At 44.7% G+C, this 20,543-nt stretch overlaps 1 protein-coding gene across 3 annotated transcripts in view; it reads right to left on the reverse strand.

Annotated features, from left to right (window-relative positions):
• Window positions 1-2,424: 2,424 nt before the first annotated feature.
• Window positions 2,425-20,543, reverse strand: part of PALD1 (phosphatase domain containing paladin 1) — a 117,715-nt gene continuing 99,596 nt past the window's right edge. For all 3 annotated transcript variants that reach the window (XM_079976263.1, XM_079976264.1, XM_079976262.1), the window contains exons 19-20: window positions 16,536-16,691; window positions 2,425-2,807 (exon numbers count right to left, since the gene is read on the reverse strand). In XM_079976263.1, coding sequence (XP_079832389.1) covers window positions 2,658-2,807; window positions 16,536-16,691 — 306 coding nt within the window. In that variant the 3' untranslated portion in view covers window positions 2,425-2,657. The remainder of the gene's footprint in view (window positions 2,808-16,535; window positions 16,692-20,543) is intronic.

Consider the following 20,543-nt stretch of genomic DNA (forward strand, 5'->3'; position numbering starts at 1 on the left):
ATTGTTTGAAATGTTGTATGCATTGTCTTTTTTCGTTACCATCCGCATAAAATTGTAATCCTCCAAATTCATAAGGCAGGGTTGTTGTTGTTGTTTTGCAAGTACCTGGTTTTCTTTTTCTGTTGCACCTCACCTAATTTCCAACATAGCTGGAACTATGTTTAGGTAAATGCTGTGGAACCTGTGTTCCTCCAGATTTAAAGCTGCAACACCTTCAGCTTGAGCCAGCAAGTCTAAAGGACAGAGATGATGGGAGGTGCATTGAACCAACACCTGAAGTCAGCTTCTCTGTGCCCGATACAGGCATTAAAAAGCAAGAGGATTAAAAGAGAGAGAGAGCCACACATAAGAGATAAACACAGAACAGAATTCAGCTTTTTGGGAATCTCCATTTAAAAAAAATATTTAAGGCATCTTTCTGGTTCTCATGGGTGCAAAAGTATGCTTAAGAGCATCCTGCTGGGCTTCTAGCAGAGCCAAAATAAAGCATGCAAACACAGGAGTAATGATGCAAATCTGATCACTAAGTCGCATACTTCAGATTACCTGGGCAAAGAAATTTCTTTTCTTTTTTTAAAAAAAGCATGCTCTGTGCAATGCAATGTGTTTAAGGGTTTGGAAGAAGGGAGCTCTGTTACATTCTAAGGCAGGAATGGGAAACCTGTGGCTCAACAGATGTTGCTGGACCACAACTCCCATAATTCCTCTCCATTGGATATGTTGGCAGGAGCTGGTGCGAGTTGGTGCCCATTGACATCTAGAGGACCAAAGCTTCCTCCACTTCTCTGTTCTGTGAAGACCCCTGGTTTTAGGAAAGTGGGCGTTCTCTGCATCTCTCCATGAGGACCATTTGAGCATCACAGGAGCATCCTTGCTCCTACATTAGACCCTGTGCTGCCCCATCTGCAACAGCCCCTGAGTACAACATGAGGCTCAGGCATCGAAACAGGAAATCTTTAGTGCACCAGAATGCACAGAAATGGGCCCAGCTGTGCACAGGCTCTTTACATTTAGACCTTTCAGTTGCTGCAAATTTCCTCTGCACGTATTTGAGAGACGCTCTTGCTTCTTCTTTTTAAGTCAGGTGGACTGTTGCTCAGTTGCAGAACACTGGCTTCATATGCAAGAAGGTCCCAGGTCATCTGCAGCTGGGCTAGAGAGAGCCTTCTGCCCAATACCTCATAGAGCCACTGCCAGTCAGTGTGGACAATATTGAGCTAGATGGACCAGTGACCTGCTTCATTATCTGTGTCTCCTACTACATTTCCTGAAATCGGATTCTTTATTTCCAGTCCCCACTGTAAAACAATTTTTAATGGCCAAAAGGATGGACTGTTTACAACAATTTGACACACTTATTCACTTCTGGCTGCTCAGACATGCCTTTTTTGCAGATCAGGGTCTTTCTACTCACTGCCCCAACCAGTCCTCAACCAGGTCCACCAGGATGGTGTCACTTTACTTAACCTGGTCCTCAGAACCACAAGCAGAACCTGCACATACAATGCTCTTCCCCTTCCTTCCATCAGGGCAAGTGCGTCAAGATTGCTTCTTCTGTTATGCAGAACAGTTCCCTCTCTCTAGTGCCCTGCATTTGCTTGTGAACAGAAAGATGCTCCCTTAACGGCCAGTCTAGTTTTTACTTAAACCAGGGATAGGTACCTTGTGGCCCTCCAGCTGTGGCTGGACTCCACCAGCTCGCATTGGGTCCAGCCAGCATGGCTTAATGGACAGGGATGGTGGGAGTTCTGGTCCAGCATTATATGGAGGGCCATAGGTTACCATAGCATGATCTAGACCGAGATTAGAAAGCATGTGTGCACAGCAGCCTTCTGCTGCGTTCAATGGCCATATGAAGAAAGCACCACACATACACAACCATCCTATGTTTTCTCCATCCTGTGTTCCATGGGAGAGATATGCAGATGGACACCCCTGTGGACCTCTCCCATTCTTCGTCAAGCCAAACCCTCTAACAGCAGTAGCTCCTTGCACCATCAAAAAAGGGTACCATACAAATTGAAAACCTCATCATAAAAAAATATCAAGAGATTCATGTGGAAGAATGAAATGATCCCAAACTGTCCACTTCCAAACGCAGCAATGGCACGTATGTTTTCCCTGCGCATGCATATTATTTAACACATAAAGTATACAACAGACCTGTAGGCAGTGTTTCCCAACCTTGTGCCTCCAGCTGTTTTTGGACTACAATTCCCATCATCCCTTGCCACTGGTCTTGCTAGTCAGGGATGATGGGAGTTGTAGTTCAAAAACAGCTGGAGGCACAAGGTTGGGAAACACTGCTGTAGGGGATAAAAGTCTTTGGGGGTGGGGGTAAAAATAAGGCAGGACAGCTCCCATTTGGGAGGGACTTCGGGGGGAGGGAGAGGGAAGGACACACCACTTGCCTTGACACTCGTCTGCAGTTATCTTAATTTATTTTTATTGTGTCTGAACGAACCCTATGAAAACGTCTTCGAGGCAGCTTAATGTCTTCTTCAGTTCACAGTCCTCCCTTAAGACGTATTTCTCCACATTATATTTATATATAAAAAAAGTCTTTTAAAAAATCCACCTGGAAAAGCAAAGAGAGTGATGCGGCCACGTGGGGAGAAGCGCTGCGATCCTCACTGTGCTTTGGAAAAGGCCAGGTCCTAAACAAACTCTCCCCGGAACGGCAGTGAACTTTGGCTCTGCTCCTGCCAGCGGTAGCGAAGCTGGGAGAGCGGCTTGTCCTCCAGCTTCTCGAATTCAGCAAAACCCAGCTGGTTCAGGATCTCATAGACGCCAGCCTTGGCCGCCACCTGGAAGCAGGGAGGGGAAAGAAAAGGAGGGAGGGAAATATACTCTTAAATTCCTCCATGTATACAGGTGAGCAAGTGTCCACATTGCAGAGGTGGCATGCCTTGCATTTTGCTGCGTGAGGGGACGGGACGAGACAACATCCTAAATAAATGATCAGCATATGGGGGTGAGGGTGGCAAGGAACAGCAAGGCAGCTCTGGTTCTCTGGAAAGCAACAGCAAAGTCATTTGCAGAGGGCAGCGAAGGAGGAATGGTCCAAAATGTCCTTTGCAGCTGGCAGTTAGATCTCTTGCAAGAACTGCTTGTATGCATCGCTAGCAGCATGTTGAGGAACACTGCCATATTTTCCTTCCATTTCAGACATGTCTGCAGACAGATAAGTACTGTTTGTGTGCACACCTAGACCCTGCTCCAGTTCAACACGGCTAGGGTTCGCAGGTGCTTCCTGCAAGCGTCACTTCTGCACTCTGCAGCACTTCATCCTGGGTTTTGTCCTATGGAAGAGGGGCTCCCTAGCCTAGGGGATGGGGCTTCATACAAAATGAGCAATTCATATTCTGAAATTCTTTCCCTTCTGGCTATTGAGACTCCCCCCTGCACCTTTATGCTATCATTTATTCATTTAAAGAATTTCTATCTCCCTTCTGCCACATCACCTTTAAGCATATATATCTCCATCCCATAGTGGCTTCTCGTCCCCACTTTTATGTCTACCTTCTTCTTGCTGTTGTTCCTTGTCCCCTTCTCACATCAAGCTTGGACAACCACCCTAATTGGTGTTATTTTTATAGAAAAAAAATGTGCTGGAACTAATGGCCAGAAAACCTCAAATTGGCTTTACACTTAGAGAGAAAACACAAATGCATCTGTTTCCTTCTCTGTGTTAACATGAGATTCAGATTGTGGGAAATGTATGCTCTTGCCGTTATGAAGTTATTTCACAACAAAAATGCACAGGAGTCAGTATTAAGGAGGCTGCGAAGAGGGGGGGCAGAGTGATGGGTTATAAAACCTAAGGAAATGCTATTCCTGGAACATCTGGGATGTCTCCCTGAACCACTTCAGATACATGCAAGAGGAGAGCCCAGAGACTCATTCAGAGTATGTTTCATCTACTTCTGATGCAGCAGTGGATTAGGCAAACATCTGCTTTGTTTGTGTTCCTCTCCATGCTTGTTCTTAAGCCACAACTTACTACCCAAGCACTCCAGAAAGGCATAATCCACACTATTTCCCTGAAACTTTCATTCATAACCCCCACCCCAACTGCCCATCCATTCATAACCTTCAGTTGTCAGAGAATGACTCCAAGCAATACAAAATGTATTATAAGGAAATGCTATCTATCTCGGTGGTATGAAAATAGATTTAGTTAAACACACACACACACACACACACACACACACACACAGAGAGAGAGAGAGAGAGAGAGAGAGAGAGAGAGAGACTATTCCATTATTTTCCTCCCTAAGAATTAGCAAATTATACTGCACCTTTCAGATAACCAATCGACTGGGATTCATGCTTGGTAAAGGTAAAGGGACCCCTGACCATTAGGTTCAGTTGCGGACGATTCTGGGGTTGCGGCGCTCATCTCGCTTTACTGGCCAATGGAGTCTGCGTACAGCTTCCGGGTCATGTGGCCAGCATGACTAAGCCGCTTCTGGCGAAACAGAGCAGCGCACGGAAACACCGTTTACCTTCCCACAGTAGTGGTACTTATTTATCTACTTGCACTTTGATGTGCTTTCGAACTGCTAGGTTGGCAGGAGCAGGGAGCAAGCAACGGGAGCTCATCCTGTCGCAGGGATTCGAACTGCTGACCTGATCGGCAAACCCTAGGTTCTGTGGTTTAGACCACAGCACTACCCGCGTCCCTTATCCATGCTTACCTATTAGAATAGTTCATCTAAGGCTACGAATCTTGCTCCATTAGGGTTTGCCTTTCCCATTTGCCAGCCAGGTGCTGTCCAGATGTTTTGAACTACAACTCCCATCAGCCCCAGGCAGTGCTGCCTTGCCACAGCTGGCCCCGATGGGAACTGTAGCTGAAAGTATCTGGAGGGTTGCAGCTTGGCAAAGGCTGCTATTGGTGACGTCAACATGTTTGCTGCTGGGGTTAGCGGAAATTTCTAAGCATTATCAAATCAAATGTGGCTTAAATAACTTTTGGTCCATCTATTTGGGACCGTTTGCTCATAGCCAGAAGCTCTTCCTTCCTTCAGGAGGGCCTTCCTGTTAAGGTAGTGTGGTGAAAAAACTTTTAACCGTCTGGCCCACTAAGATTGACTCATAACCTCATGTTAACCCCTGTGTCTAGTGATAATGGAGAAACTGGCCAAGCAAATAAAAAAGAGGCCGTGTTCCTAGAAAGAAAGGTGTATTTCATGAGAACTGGCTTTGCTTTATAAAATTTGTGGCTAACAAAGAACATGATTGGGCTTCTCCTTTGACTCATACCTCTCTGAGGAGAGATGTTTGGAGACGGTTTGTCATTCTTTCATTGTATAACAAATTTATAGAAAAACTATTTTTCAGCCTGACTACTATTAGATAAACATTGTGATGTAACACATATAGAAACATCTTTTAAAATCAATTTCTTTAGAAGCAGGACAACGTATGTATTTTATAGGGAACACTTACATAAATTTGCTCCATGCGTATTCCTTTCTTCTGGATTTTTTTGTTATGTAATGTGCATACATTATTAATTTTTAATAGGAATTTTTTTATAAAACCCTCTGTATTAGTTAGAACAAGCAAATTCTTTTTCTAAAAAAAGAAATCAGTTAAACTTATCTTTTCATTTAATCGCTGAGAAGTTCTTAATTTAGCAGTCTGTAGGTTTCTTCATGTGGGTGCTCTTAATTTTACAGAAGAAACTGCAGCTTTTACAAAGTTAACTCTTGCAAACATCTAGTGACTGATGTTTGAAATGATCAGCAAAGGCTTAAAAAACAAACAAACCAGGAATTGCATTTTGTAAGTCAACATGTTTGTTTCTTTTTTTAAAAAGTCACCTTTCCTAGGCTTCAAGGTGGACCATGTGGTGAGTTACTGATGGATCAGGAGGCGCCAAGCAGGGCTTAGAACTCCCAGTGCTTATCATTGTTCTCAGTATTCCTAGAAGTCTAAACATTATTCGACCAGTTTCCTGGTGCAACAAACTCCCTTGGATGGTATTTGGCTTTACAAGATGGAGTGATGTAGCCTTCCTGATTCAAGGAAACTTGCTCAAGGCAGGAGTAAAGAGTGAAGCTGAGCCTTCTTCCCTAGGGGAATGAAATAAACAAGGGCCACCATCTTTGACTTAACTCAGTTTAGCAACAGAGCACATTCCAGCTCCATTCTGCTTTCTAACCAAGCACAAAGTGAGCTCGTGCAGATAATATTCCTTCCTTCTCTCCCTCTCCGCTTCATGCTGTACATCGACGGGACACCGGTAACGTTCTCCCCCCCCCCCCCCCGTTCATTTCCCCTCCAGCGCTTCCTCCCCGCCCCCCGCCCCAGACATGCATACGGGGTGAATGTCGTTTTCCAGCAAGTCCCTTCAACCAAGAATGGCCGGGGCTCTGATTGTAACTGCATTTGGCAGATGCCCCTTTCATCTCTCACCAAAGAGATCAAACATGCCAATATGAATTAGCAAAGCTAATTGAGACGGAGAGGAGCCGAGGCTTTCCCATCACACACCAGTCAGCGACTCCCCACTTAGAGCTGACACAAACAGGAGAGGGAGAGAGGCTCGTCTCAAGGACACCGACAAAATGAGCCCGTTCCGACACCCACACTGCTTTCCTCTGTCTGCACAGTTTTCACCTTCTCTTGTCACCGAACGGTTATTTTGAATCATGGCACTTTTGTTGTGCAATTCCACCCATTTATTTTATTTTATTTTTTACCACTGGAGCTACATTTGCAGTGCACTTGCCCATGTTAAGGTGTGTTTCAAAACACGAAACACCCTGTCTTTTGAAGTAGGAGGTGGCTCTTTGGGGACTATTCAGTGAATGACATATTGGTCTGAACACTGGCTATGCTCCTCTCCCCAACTCCCCCAAAAATCTGGCTTATAAAAGAACCAGAGTGTGGCCTATAACCACACTCTTCTAGGATAGAGAAGCTGTGGTCTCATTTCAGAGGGTGAAATGATGTTGTATTCCAAGCAATACAACATGCAAAATTCAATGGAAGGTTGCATTCTGCAACCACAGCTTACCAAATCAACCCTCAGCTACTTTTTTAAAAAATCAGACCACCTACTCCATCTTCTGCACCTGCCCTTTGCATGCATGCTTTGTATGCAAAATGTATTTGGTTCAATTCCTGGCATCTCCAGTGACAATGATCTCAGGCAGGTGGCGATGGGGAAGAACCCACTACCTATTAAGAGAAGACAATATTGGACTAGGTGCACTAATAATCTGGCAAAGTCTAAAGCAGCTTCTTAAGTTTCTTTTTCACAAGGCTGCAGCCACCGCCGCTCCTTCCACACACCCTTTTTTACTTCTTGGAAACCGGTGTACAGGCCAGATTTGGCCTAGGAACTGCCAATCAGCAGACTTGGTAACAGTAACTGGAATCCTCTTTTTCATTTTGACTTTGCCTCGCTTGAGTTTTAAAACATGCAATCGAAGAGAAGGGACACACACCGGCTTTTCCAATAAGAAATTTGTATCTTTCTCCATACGCAGACAGATTTAGAGTTCCAGAATTATTCTTTTAACAAGCCTCCTGGCACCTGAAAAGGCTTAACAAATGATTACGACACAAGCCTTTGTAGAGCAGAGACCACTTCATCTGATGAAAGGTGTAATCCTAAACTGGCAAGCATATGTACACCTTCTGAAATCGCTTGGAGGTTCTCAGCTGTGATCCACAGACCCCTTCTGCTCCACAACCTCCCCTCATATAGGGCTCTTCTTAGTGGCCTGGCTTAGGACACCCATGATTTTCATAACATGCTGATGGTTTGATCACAATGCTGGCACGGAAGGCAAACAAGGGAAGACCCCCCAACTATTTTAGAGTGGTTGGGGTGGAGGGGAAAACGTTTGAGAACTGCTGCCTGATCATGGTTTCCAGGTGCATGTTTATGGGTATCTGCAAACATGGGAGATGTCACCCACATTCTGCATACTGGTTTCAGAAAACACTGGTGCTGCATCAGCATACCTGCATAATCATGCCTGTCACGTAAAACGTGGAGCTGTCGTTTGCGTCTCTTACCAAAGAGGCTAATTGGAGGGTTAATTTGTTGCAGAGGGATGCCTTGGAAGGTTCCTTTCTACTGGAGCAAAAGACAGAGATGGTGCTCTATCGGCCAACAATTCTCCAGGCCTCTCCCATTCTCATGCACACAAAAAGCTCTCATTTCCAAACGGAGAGAGGGCGAGAGATGGATGAGGGGACCACCCCGGCTCAATCAACATTGCTGGCTGCCTCTACAAAGCCTTTCAAGTTGCAGTGCTGGGGCAACCACAGCACAGGCAGAGGGCTGATAAAAAAAATGAGAGAGGGAAGGCCAAAGGTCCAATGAAATGAAAGGCCTCGAAAACCCTTTTGTGCCTGGGAATAATAGGGCGAAGGAGGATGCTTTTCAAGGGACAGCTTTGATACCTTATGAATGAAAACAGGGGGACTCTGTGCCTTGGTGGCAAACACTGCAATGGATTGCAGTTGATCTCCCTCACTTCCTCAACATGACCTCATCCTCTGGGAAGAGCAACTCAGCCCAGCTTTGAATATAGTGACATGGCTTCCTATTCTGCTTCTTCGGAGATGTACAGAACCACCATGCCACCTCACACCAAAATAATTCACTGTCTCTGGAGAAGAGTGGGCATGAGAAGGGGGTCAACTTTCTTTGCAATGGACTTGTTTTGTGGGTAAGGAAGCAGCGTGGCTTGTTTGAAGTAGAACGACGTACCTGCAAAGATCCATTACCTAAGCAGAAGGCAGACACAAAGGAGGAGAAATATTCCCCTAGGTGGAAACCTACTTCTAAGACAAATAGCAAGACTACATCTTCTTGAGATGGAAGTCTGTATGCCATGCTTTAATCATGCATGAGTTTTTCAGATACATGTGGAATCTGGGGAGTGTTAATGGATATTTCTTGTTCTCTATTACTGTACCAGAGAAACGCTCTGTTGTGCACAACTGTCCCATGCAAAAAGAAGTAAAATAGATTACAAAACCTGTCAAGAGAGACTTCCGGGTTGGCGCCATCGCCGAATGGCGGACTCCCTCCGAGCTCCGGAGGGAGCCTGCTCGGCAGGGGCTGGGTTCTACCGCACCGGCGACGCGGGGACCCTCAAAAACCATGGGCGCTGAAACCCATGGGCATGGTGACTCGGCGGGCACCGTTTGCGCCCCCCCGACCCGCGAAGGAGCCTTTTTAAAGGCTGAGGAGCGGGTGACAGGGGGTGGTGGTGCTGTGAGTCCTCCGCTTCCCCTGCCGAGCGAAGCCGCATGCCATTCAATGGAGAGCGCTAACTTCTTCCATTGAAAATTTGGTCTTTAAAAGAATAACCCGTGAGTAATTGGAACTTGGATTAAAAAAGGGGAAAAATTCTATTTAAATTCGGAGCGAGCGGGGGAGGTGCAAAAAGGAAGTCAGCCTCCCCCCTTTTGTAGAGGAGTTAAAGCAAAGGATTTGACAACTAAGCTCGAGTGTAACCTTTTTTTGATAACGTTATTAACTTCGCGATGGAAAATTATAAGACTGGGCTGGAGGAGAAAAGTGGAATGTGAATTAAAATGCAACCCCCCCCCCCCCGGAAACCCCGGGAGCAATCTGAAAGAGCGCCGGGAGAGGAGAAATAGAGGTTTTGACAGCTGTCAAAGGAGCTGTCAAAGCGGAAGAACAAAAAGAGAACTTTGTTACGAGGACTTTGCTGGTCACATTTGTTACAAATTGGATATAAATTGTTTAAAACAAGGAATAATAAGTTACTTTGACTGTTGGGTGTGATCGGGAAGGAAACTGAGTTACTATAATCCCTCTAGAGGAGCTGTGGGACACTACAAGTATTGTTGGCATCGAATTTGAATAGGACTTTTTATCGCCTGGGAAACTGCAGAAATGGAACACTATTTTGTCTACAGAGGTCTACACACTAAAGGAGACAATAGATTTATCTATTGAAGAATGGAAGGGACTTGACGTAATGTTTTGTTCCTGAATAACAAAGCCTCTGCAGAGGAATTAGAAGCTTTTTGGAATTAGAACATTTGTGCAGGAGAGCAGGGGGAAAAAAAAAAAAGAGGAGGAGAGAGAACAACAAGAACAATAAGAATAACAAGAACTGGACAAAGTTGGAAGATAGACTCCTTCCAAGATTGGACATGTGAAACCAAAGATGACCAAAAGATGGCAAAGACTAATAAAAAGACGGCAAAGCGGACTGGTGAAGGACTGTGGTTTAGATGTGGGAGCTCCAGGATGACAGTAGACATTGATGGACATTGGGAACGCAACCGGGAAAGGGGGGAGGGAAATTTGGAATCCAAAGGGTGTTAAATTACATTTTATTCTTTTTTTTTATCTTTCTGTTTATCTTCATCTGTATTGCATATTAAAGACGGGAACTCGTGGAAGGGAACAGGTCGATTTTAGGGGATGGGAAAATATTTTTTTAAAATTGGGCCAATGATAATAATTTTAAAATTTGGGGTAAGAATTTGTTGAATCTATTTGAAAGAATTGGAATACAAGAGGGGGAGGGGAGGGGAAGTCCTGGAAAGATGCCAATGAAAATAAGGTTTTAAATTTGGATGTTTTTCTTTTTCTGTTATATTTGAAAATCTTTAATAAATATTATTAAAAAAAAAAAAAACCTGTCAAGAAAACAGTACTCTTCACAGTGCAATCTTGTACGTATTAATTCAAAAGCCAGTCCCCCTGTGTACAGGGATGCAGCCTAGGAAAACTTGAAAGATGTGTTCACACTTTGGTCTCTCGGCATGAGCTGCCAAAAAAATGCAGGCATTACTGCAGGTAGGGGAGTCTGGGAGAGAGTTTAACGTCTCCTCTTGCAATCCTCACCAGCACCCCAGTTTTATCCAGTTTTATCTCTCTTCAGCAAAGAGAGAAGAGCAAAATAGCTGGTGGTGAGAGCTGATGAATCAGCTGTAATCTGTGAAGAATGCACATGAATTCCATTCCCTTCTGTGTATGTCCATCTGACCAAACTGCATGGAGATTAATTCGCCAAGCCACAGACACTACGAAACCTCACTTGTGGAAAGAGCAGAGCTGGAAACAATAGGGAGCCATGACATGCCGGTACATACATACATACATTCTTACAACAAGGGCAGAACTGCCTTTTCCTCTGTGTCTTCCGCCCCGCCCCCTTCCCATGCACCACAAACAAAAAGTAGGACATGGTTGAAAGTTTGGTAGGAAGTGGCAAGGAAGAGGTAGAATGATGAAGAGGTAGGAAGATTCAAAGGGGGTAAGAAGGAGAAAATATGGGAAAGGAAAGCAGACTGAGATCTAGTCCTGGGATATAGTACACAGGCTCTTAACTGAAATGGCAAATGCCAAAAAGTCAAATGCGTCTATTTTCCCCCTTTTTGAGAGTCTCTCAACAAGTGACAATGAAGCTGTATTATTTTGGAGAAGTGTAGAGGTAGATGCACACTTCTGTGCTAGAAAAGAAGCAGTGCAGATTTCACTCCCCTTCCCCCATTCTTTCCATCCCTGCCCCCCCCCCTCCCCCCATGCTGCAAGTGGACAATATTAATTTGACTTCTGCTATTCGAAGCAAGAGAAACTGACAAGGCTTTTTCACAGCATGACACATTTGCAGCACAAATTAAAATAAGGATTAAAAGCTTCTAGAGCAGTCTTTCTCAACCTCAGGTCCCCAGATGTTGTTGGATTACGACTCCCATCATTCCTAGCTAGCAGGACAAGCGGTCAGGGATGATAGGAACTGTAGTCCAACAACATCTGGGGACCCAATGTTGAGAAAGTTTGTTCTAGAGGGCATCATAGCTGCATGCCAGGAATAGGGGGTCCAATCCTACAGACAGATTTTTTACAGAGGTCCAGACGATGTCCAGGAAATTAAACCATCCTAATTTCTGAAGTGTATTTTATGAGCCTTTATGAGGGACTTCTGAAGATGCCTATGATTTGGAGTCCCTCCAGACATCCTTCTTATTATGCATTCATGATGATTTCTGCTCAGGAGGATACTGCAGAGGTTATATGTGATCCCACTTTTTACAGTGTGTCTGCAAGTTTTGGTGCGGACAAACCGTTTCATTTCCAGTCAGTGTATGTCCTCATAACTTCCTGACACCATAACACCATGAATGCTTCGGTTTATTTTTTGTTCCACCTTTGCTGCACTATAGCACAAGACAGCCCCTCCAGTAAGACCAAGGAAGCAACGCAGAACAACTAAGAAAGCGGAATGAGGTGTGGACGGTCCAGTATAAATCCACCACTAATACACTCTAATTTCATCAATGAGATGTTGCAGAATACACTTGCAAGAAAACCAGCAGCCTGGAGGAGCAGAGAGAGAGACAGAGACGAACAAGAATCACTCAAAACACACCTATCTTCTTTAGCTGCTAAGTGTAGCAGGTTAGCCCTGACAGGTTAACACAACGATATTCCATCTTCTCTAAGCTGCTTGCGTGAAAGAGTGGGAGAGCAAAACAGAGAAATAGCAGGGAGTTCATCTACGGACAAACCACAATTCTTTCTCTCCAGGACAAAATTAGATCTTGGATGTGTGAAACTGAGGTGCCTTCTCAAAGACTGGCAGGAGAAAAAACATAATAGTATTTGTGGGAGTTCTGGATAAACCAGGAAAGGACAACCATGTGGGAGGCACAAACACACAACACACACACACAGAGAGAGAGAGAGAGAGAGAGAGAGAGAGAGAGAGAGAGAGCAACAGAGAACGGAACTGGGAGTGCAGTCAAGGAGGAAGCACTAAACAAGACCAATATTTGGAGGGGAGAACATGACAGGGTAGCAGCATGAAACAGAGAGGGCAAAATGCCTAGATGTATTTGCGTGGCTTCTTTCAACCCCAAATTTTTCTATTTAAGCACAAAATGGGTGGCTTTAAACATAACAAAAAGGTCAATGAGGCCCCTCAGTCTCCTGTCTGAATGACTCACTCTAAGGCAGCAGCACTATGGAGATTCTGGGAAGGTTTCTCCTAACATGCCTCATCCTGTGCAAGGACTTCCACCTGTGCACTGAGGCTTCCCTCCCCTCCCTTGTGTGCCCCCCACCATTGACCCTGTGGGGTCAGGAGGAGCCCAGAACAGCAAAAGGAGGGAAAGAAGGGCAATCATTCCACTTGGCAAGCAGCAATGCAGAATTCCACCCTCTGCCGCAATGCAACTTAAGAGCAACCATCTTGCAGCTATTCTGGATGGTGTCTGATATTCAGATCTCCTTTTTGTTCAGCTCCTCAAATATTTAATGCATTCTTCAACCTGCAGAGAGGAAATTCTTCCGGGTTGCCAGCTGTCCTGATAGTCACAGGACTATCTGATCTAATCCTGCCTCTGTCCAGCACTCAAATACTAGGCTACTATTCTGTACTCTGTCCTCCCTAGAAAATCCCCAGTCCACTTTGTTTTGGAAAGCTGCCCCCCACCAAAGCATGAGGCTACCAGTTCCCCTTTCCAGTGAACACTTAAGTATCAGTGGGGAAACCCAAAATTTTACTGCTTCCCAGATTCTAATGAGGTATGAGCATGTGATAATGTTCTCCTCACCACTCGGCAGGATGATACAGACAAGCGGTTGCATGCAGTCCTCACTAAGCTGTTTGTTAATACCTGCTTATTTGTATTTACTGGTGGAATCAGTCGAACTGGAGAAAAAGGAATGTCCCCCCCCCCCTGCTCCTCCACTGCATGCCATGCAAAGTTCGCTGGATACAGTGGGGAATTTAGATGAGGCGGCTTAGTATGTGAACTGGCCCTTAGCTATTTTATTTCATTTGGGTCACACATGGCAGAGGCACAGCATCTAAATATCTGGAGGGTTGGGGAAAGCTCAGATGAAGCATTTCCACGGGTGATTTAAAAACTGGGTGCTTTCCGTGTCAGTACACGGATTGAAACATCCATATTGACCAGGACATATAGCTGCTTTTAAAACGCCTCCCTTCCACTTACTCCTCTGCACTGACGGCATTCCAAAATGACACACTGGGGACAGAAAGGCATACCTGTCATCATGTGGGGCAATATATTTGGCTTCTATTTTCCATGCAGTGCTTGGTGAAGCTAAACTGTTTGATCCACTGATTAACCTATCTTCCCCTGCTTTCTGCACCTTCCTTTCCTGGAATTACAACACTCCCCGCTACCCCACTATAGGATTGCAGTATCCCTTTTTCATGTATTACCGTACTTTTCCATGTATAAGACTATGGTTTTTCCCCCCTTCAAAAATCATGCTAAAAAGTGGGGGCATCTTATACACGGATAGTGCATAGGGTGGACGTTTGATTGGCTGCTGCCACAGCTGTCAGTAGCTATTGTGCGTGTTATTGGTTGCTGCATCAATGGCAGGTGTTGATTGTCTGGCGCTGCGGCAGTTGGGCGGGAGATTGGCAGCTTCTGCCGGTGATGGTACAGACGGCAGACGGGAGGCAGATTTTGCGACACATGCGGGTGAGCAATTTTTGGCAACCCCCCCAAAAAAGCTCAACAACTCTGTGCCATCCCCCCATTTTCTTAAATTTGAGTCCCCCAAAATAGGGGGCGTCTTATACACAGAAAAGTATGGTATATTTTTTATGGTGAAGTTTTTTGATCTGATTCTTAACACATTTTTAACATTTGTGTTGTGATGTTGTCTGACCACAACTCCTATCATCTCCACCCAGCTTAGTCAATGGTCAGGGAAGATGGGAGCTGCAGGACAACAACTTTTGAGGTTGAAGAACACTGGTCTTGAAGACTCGAAGACTAAGTTAGCAGGTAACTAAAGGTAAAGGTAAAGGGACCATTAGGTCCAGTCGCGGATTACTCTGGGGTTGCGGCGCTCATCTCGCCTTATTGGCCGAGGGAGCCGGCGTACAGCTTCCGGGTCATGTGGCCAGCATGACTAAGCCGCTTCTGGCGAACCAGAGCAGTGCATGGAAACACTGTTTACCTTTCCGCTGGAGTGGTACCTATTTATCTACTTGCACTTTGACGTGCTTTCAAACTGCTAGGTTGGCAGGAGCAGAGACCGAGCAACGGGAGCTCACCCCATCGCGGGGATTCGAACCGCCGACCTTCTGATCGGCAAGTCCTAGGCTCTGTGGTTTAACCCACAGCGCCACCCGCGTCCCAGGTAACTAATGACATGTAAATAATAACCTAAGTAATGGATGAAGTTGCCTCTTGGTTTCTTTTGGAATAGGTCTGGATAGCACACACCCTGATCTATGGAAACAGGAGCCAGGTGTGCATCCCTACCTACTGAAGTCAAGAACCCTGTTTATGCATCCATGAATAGCTTGCCTCCATCCTTTTAGCTGGGGCTGCCAAGAGCAGAACTGTGGCTGCTCCCAAGAGGGGCCCAAAGCATGTGGACTCCAGGGAGAGGAAGATGGGGCTGTAGGTTCCTTCAGCAACTCTCCCCTCAAAGTGGTGCTCTCACAGAGCTACTGGCCGACCAAGAGCTAGGTCCTGCTGAAGCTGTGAGCCTGCCGCCAGAGCATTTCGACGGCTCCTGGTCAACTGAAGCCGCTCAGATGAGACTTGCTATCTGCCAAATATGCTTACTAAATAAAAAGATACTCCGAGGACAATGAACCAAAAATAATAATAAAATACAAAAACAGCTGTTTTCCATGGGAATCAATCCAGAAGGAATGCAACGGCAGCAGGCTGTGTTTGCTGTGCTTTTATTTTTTTCCAGGGCATGGTGTGATGATGGGTGGGGTGGAAGGCTGAGAAAGCTCTCTGCGACAGCTGGGTGAACTGCCAGCAGCAGCTATGAGCAACTGGTGAAACTGAGAGGGCAGAAATGTGGGCTTGGGAAAAAAAACCCAAAGACCCTAAAATGCTGTTCCCATATAGGTCACCATCCACTGCACCATTACTGAACAGACATACAATGTAGACATTTAAGGTAATGGGTCTCCCGACAGCCTAATAACCATCTTATCATCCCGGTCCCACAGCAGTCGAGATGCCTGCAGTCAATCTAGCCGAGCGAAGATATTACACTTTGGACTTAAACAACAATGCGTGGGATATGCAACAGAAACAATACCTAAGCTTCCACAGCACTTTCATGTAGCTTATGATTTTGTTAGAATCTAGCTCTCTCCGGCGGTCATTTTTTTTACATACTGAAAAGCATGGCTGCAATTTTTTTTATAAGGATGACAATTAAGCAGCAGGGGCTGGGAAAACACCCAGCAAGTTCAAAACGTAATAAGACAAATCAGTGACCTTTACAAATCTCAACATCTGTTAAATGGCCAGTGTTAGTGCTTAGCATTTGGAGTTAGCAACTCAGTGGTTTGTCTATAACAGTATAGATGACCAATGTCACATCGCAGGCAAACGGCAGTATAATGACAACAATGACTTTGCAATTGTTTGAATGGCGAGCTGCTTACCAGACAAAAGCATACATGTTGGCGTGCTTCCTTCCAAGTTAATATCTGGGCTTTTTCAGGGCATTGTTTGGCACAGCCAGAAGTGAATAGTGTTGGAAAAGCGCTTACCTCACGCATCCAAACACTGAAAGGCCTCTGCCAGGAGTCCTTTTTCCCCAAATGCAGGTATGCATTGAACAAGATGAGATAGATATAGCGTTCCAAGTACTGGAGGCTCCTCAGCTGCAATGTCCTCATCTCCTTCTCCTCCTTAGCTGTTTTCCCCTGAAAATAATAATAATATGGGAATGTAAGAAAGTGAAAAGCTTCTGGGAAATGATATATAATGAGATGAAAAAGATGTTGAAATATACATTTATAAAAAAACCAGAAGCATTTTTACTTGGCATTGTAAGTGAGGACATTAATAGACAGGACAATAAACTGTTTTTATATGCAACAACGGCAGCAAGAGCATTGTTGGCACAGAAACGGAAACAAGAAGAACTACCGACGAAAGAAGAATGGCAAACAAAATAAAATGGACTATGCAGAATTGGATAATATGACAGGAAGGATTCGAAACCTGTGGGATCAGAGATTCTCAGAGGACTGGAGTAAATATATGAATTATTTGAAAAGCAATTGTAATCAACAGATTACGCTAGTAGGATTGCAAGAAGTTTTGTAAGGAGGATTATGTGAAATATTGCAGAGAAAACTATGATAAGAATTATTAGTGAAGGAGTATTAAATGTAATACTGAAAATAATGAAATGCAGATTAAGTGATAAAGACTGAAAAATCTTCAGATGCAGTTGATGGAAGTCCCAAACATTGTATAAATCGGGACTTCCGGGTTAGCGCGATCGGCTAATGGCGGATTCCCTCCGAGCTCCGGAGGGAATCGGCTCTACTGGAGACGGGTCCTACCGCGACGGCGATGCGGGGACCCTCAGAAACCGCAGGCGCAGAAGCCTGCGGACTTGGTGACTCGGTGGGCACCTTAAGCGCCCCCCCGACCCACGAAGAGCCTTTTTAAAGGCTACGGAGAGGGTACGGAGAGTGGCTTGGTGCTGTGAGTAGACCGCTACTGCAGTGGAGCGAAGCCGCGAGCCATGGCCGGAGAGCGCTGACTTTTTCCCCTGAAATTCGGACTTGAAATAACCCGTGAGTAGAACAGAATTTGGACTTTAAAATTTTTACCTTTGAATTTGGTACGACCGGGGGATGTGCTAAAGGGAAGTCCGCACCCCCCCTACCTACAAAAGATTTAAAGCAAGGATTGGAGAACTAAGGTGGAGAGATCTTCTTTTCGGTGTGATTTAAAAGATAATATTTCCATGAATTTGACAGAAGAAGATTTGTGCTGGAGAGTAAGAGTGGAACCTTAGAAGTTTTTGTCTAAACCCCCCCCCCTTCCCGGACCCGGGAGCGTCCTGTGTGTGAGCTGGAGGAAAAGGAACAAGGAGTTTGACAGCTGTCAAAGGAGCTGTCAAACGGGCAGTTAAAGTTAAAAATCTTATTATTTAACATCTCTCTGGACTAAATTTGTTACATTTGAATCAAAGTAACGGACTGTTGGGAAAGGACTATTAAGTAACCAGAATCCCCCTAGGGGGAACTCTGAAACACTACAATGGCTGCAGATGGAAAATTACAGGCAGAAATAGAAAGAATGTTTTTTCTCGTGGGAATACTGCAAGAGCAGAGCATGGCTATGAACAAACAACTTATAACCTTGAACTCTAAAACAAGCAACTCTGCTGAATGCACAAAGGATCTGACTGGAAAAAAATCTGCAGCTGAATCAGAAGAGACATCTTTGGAACTGGAGGAGAGGGAAGAAGGAGTGGAGAAAGTACAGGTGGAGAGTACCAACCAGAAGCCTATATTGCTAGAACATAAAGAAGAAGATCTTTGGATTACAAATCTGCGAAAGATGCGAAAGAGGAAGGAGGAAGCCCCTGGAACACTTGGAACACTGGAATTTAAAAGAAATAAGAAATATGATTGGGGCTTCCTCTTTGAGCATGGGAGATCAGTGGACCTTTTGCAGCAGCTGCTATCAAGTATTTCGGATGGAAGAAAATCTGATGAGACAGTGCTAGAGCTCCTTCGAGACCTGACGACCAACAAAGAGGGTTACCAACAAAACCGGCAGAGAGAGACTGACAGAGACTTGAAGGCCTCAGATGTGAGGAATCCAGGCTAAAAACTGTTTTGTGGACATTTATTCGGGAAGGGACAGAAACCGGGGTAGGGAGGGAGGGGAGAACAGAATTTTAACCTTTGTGTTTGGCTATTATGACCTATATTTAATATAAAAAGGGGGAAATTTGTGGAAGGGAGTTTGGGTCGACCTTAGAAAAGGATTTAATATTTATAAGATAATTGGATAAGTAAAATTTGGCTAAGTAATAAGAACTAACTTTAAAAAAAAATAATAACAATAATATGTAAAGGATGAGAGATAAGAACTTGCTGAGCTAATTATTTGAATTAGGACGTATGAAGGGGAGGTGGGGGGAAGTCAGGAAGTGGGGTTAAGAAAGCAAGGATATGAAATTATACATGTTTTGTCTTCGTTTTTTCTTTTTTGTGTGTGTGTGTTTATAAAATGTGAAAATCCAATAATTTTTTTTTTTTTAAAAAAAAAACATTGTATAAGTCAAGTAAGTATGTTATATGATTTTTGGAAATTATTTGTAAAAATCAATAAAAATATTTTTAAAAATATAATATAATAATAATAATAATAATAATAATAATAATAATAATAATACAGTTGCTTAAGGGCAACACTAGACAGCAGAACTGCCCTGTAAGTCCCAAAACTAGGGCAGGCCACCTTGCATTTTATCAAAGGAAATGCCGCAGGTGCAACAGCTCAGGACTGCTTCTGACATGACCATGGTGGAATGAGTGTTGCAGCGGCATGGCTCCTCCTTCCTGTGCTAGGAGGTTGAGCTCTGAAGCTGCCCGTCGGATGGGAGGAGTACGGTAGAAAGGTTGCGAAGGGCCAAAGCTCTTTGGTGGAGCTCATGCTTTGCATTCAGGAGGTCGTAGACTGAGTCCCAGGGTAGGGCTGGGAAAGACCCTGGGGCCTTAAAATACTTTTGCACCTGAAGCCCAACTTCAACACCATAGACTGGGGAGCTTTGGTTTTCTTTGGGGGATGGGGGTGGACTATGCTTTTGAAGACCACAAATGGAAGGAGATTAAGACTCACCCACCCTAGGACCTACCACCCAAAGCAGGGTACTTTGTGGCATTTCGATGAAAGGCTGGGCCTGCTGCTATGTACCGTATTTTTTGCACCATAACACTCACTTTTTTCCTCCTAGAAAGCAAGGGGAAATGTCTGTGCGTGTTATGGAGGAAATGCCTATGGGTGGCATGCCTATGGATTTTCCTCCTCTAAAAACTATGTGCGTGCTATGGTCGGGTGCATGTTATAGAGCGAAAAATACGGTAGCTGTTTTCAACCCTAGTTCCTCTTTGACATTTAAGATCACTGTGGGATGCTTCAGTCACAGGAGCCCCTCTATGGAAGCAGCTCACAAACTGCTTCTTACAGAGGTGCGCCAAGCATGGAAAACAACCTTGCCAGCAGCGGCCTGGTGATCTGGAGAACCTCCGGGCCAGGGCTGCACATTATCCAAAGGCTACTAAAGGGACAATGGGGCTGGTGTGGGAAGAGACTTGCAAATGTTACAAATCAATGCATACACATACCCAACACACCCATGGCAATTTCTGCAACCATGTGGGGGAGGGGGACTGTATTGTGGGAAACTTCCCTTGAAGACTCTGGCTGCGGTCAACTTAGAATGAACCGGCTTCTCATGCCAGGAGAAACGGCAGTGTTTGGAAGGTGGCTAAAACAGGGTGGCATTTAAACTTGGCAGCCCAGGCTCGCATTAAGGCAAATGCTTTCCTCTTTTAAACACAAAGACCCCTCCGAAATAAGTGTTGTTTTTTAAAGCAGCACTGTATGCATCTACTTTCACGTACACATGTGCATTTAAAAAAAAAAAATCATACACACAAACACACCAAGCTATAAACAGTGCCATTATTTTATATAGTGCTTCTATTCCTGAAAGGCTGTGGTGACCAAGAATTAGTCCCCTC

The sequence above is a fragment of the Podarcis cretensis genome, assembly GCF_951804945.1.
Source record: "Podarcis cretensis genome assembly, chromosome: 5".
NCBI classification, from domain to species: Eukaryota; Metazoa; Chordata; class Lepidosauria; order Squamata; family Lacertidae; genus Podarcis; species Podarcis cretensis.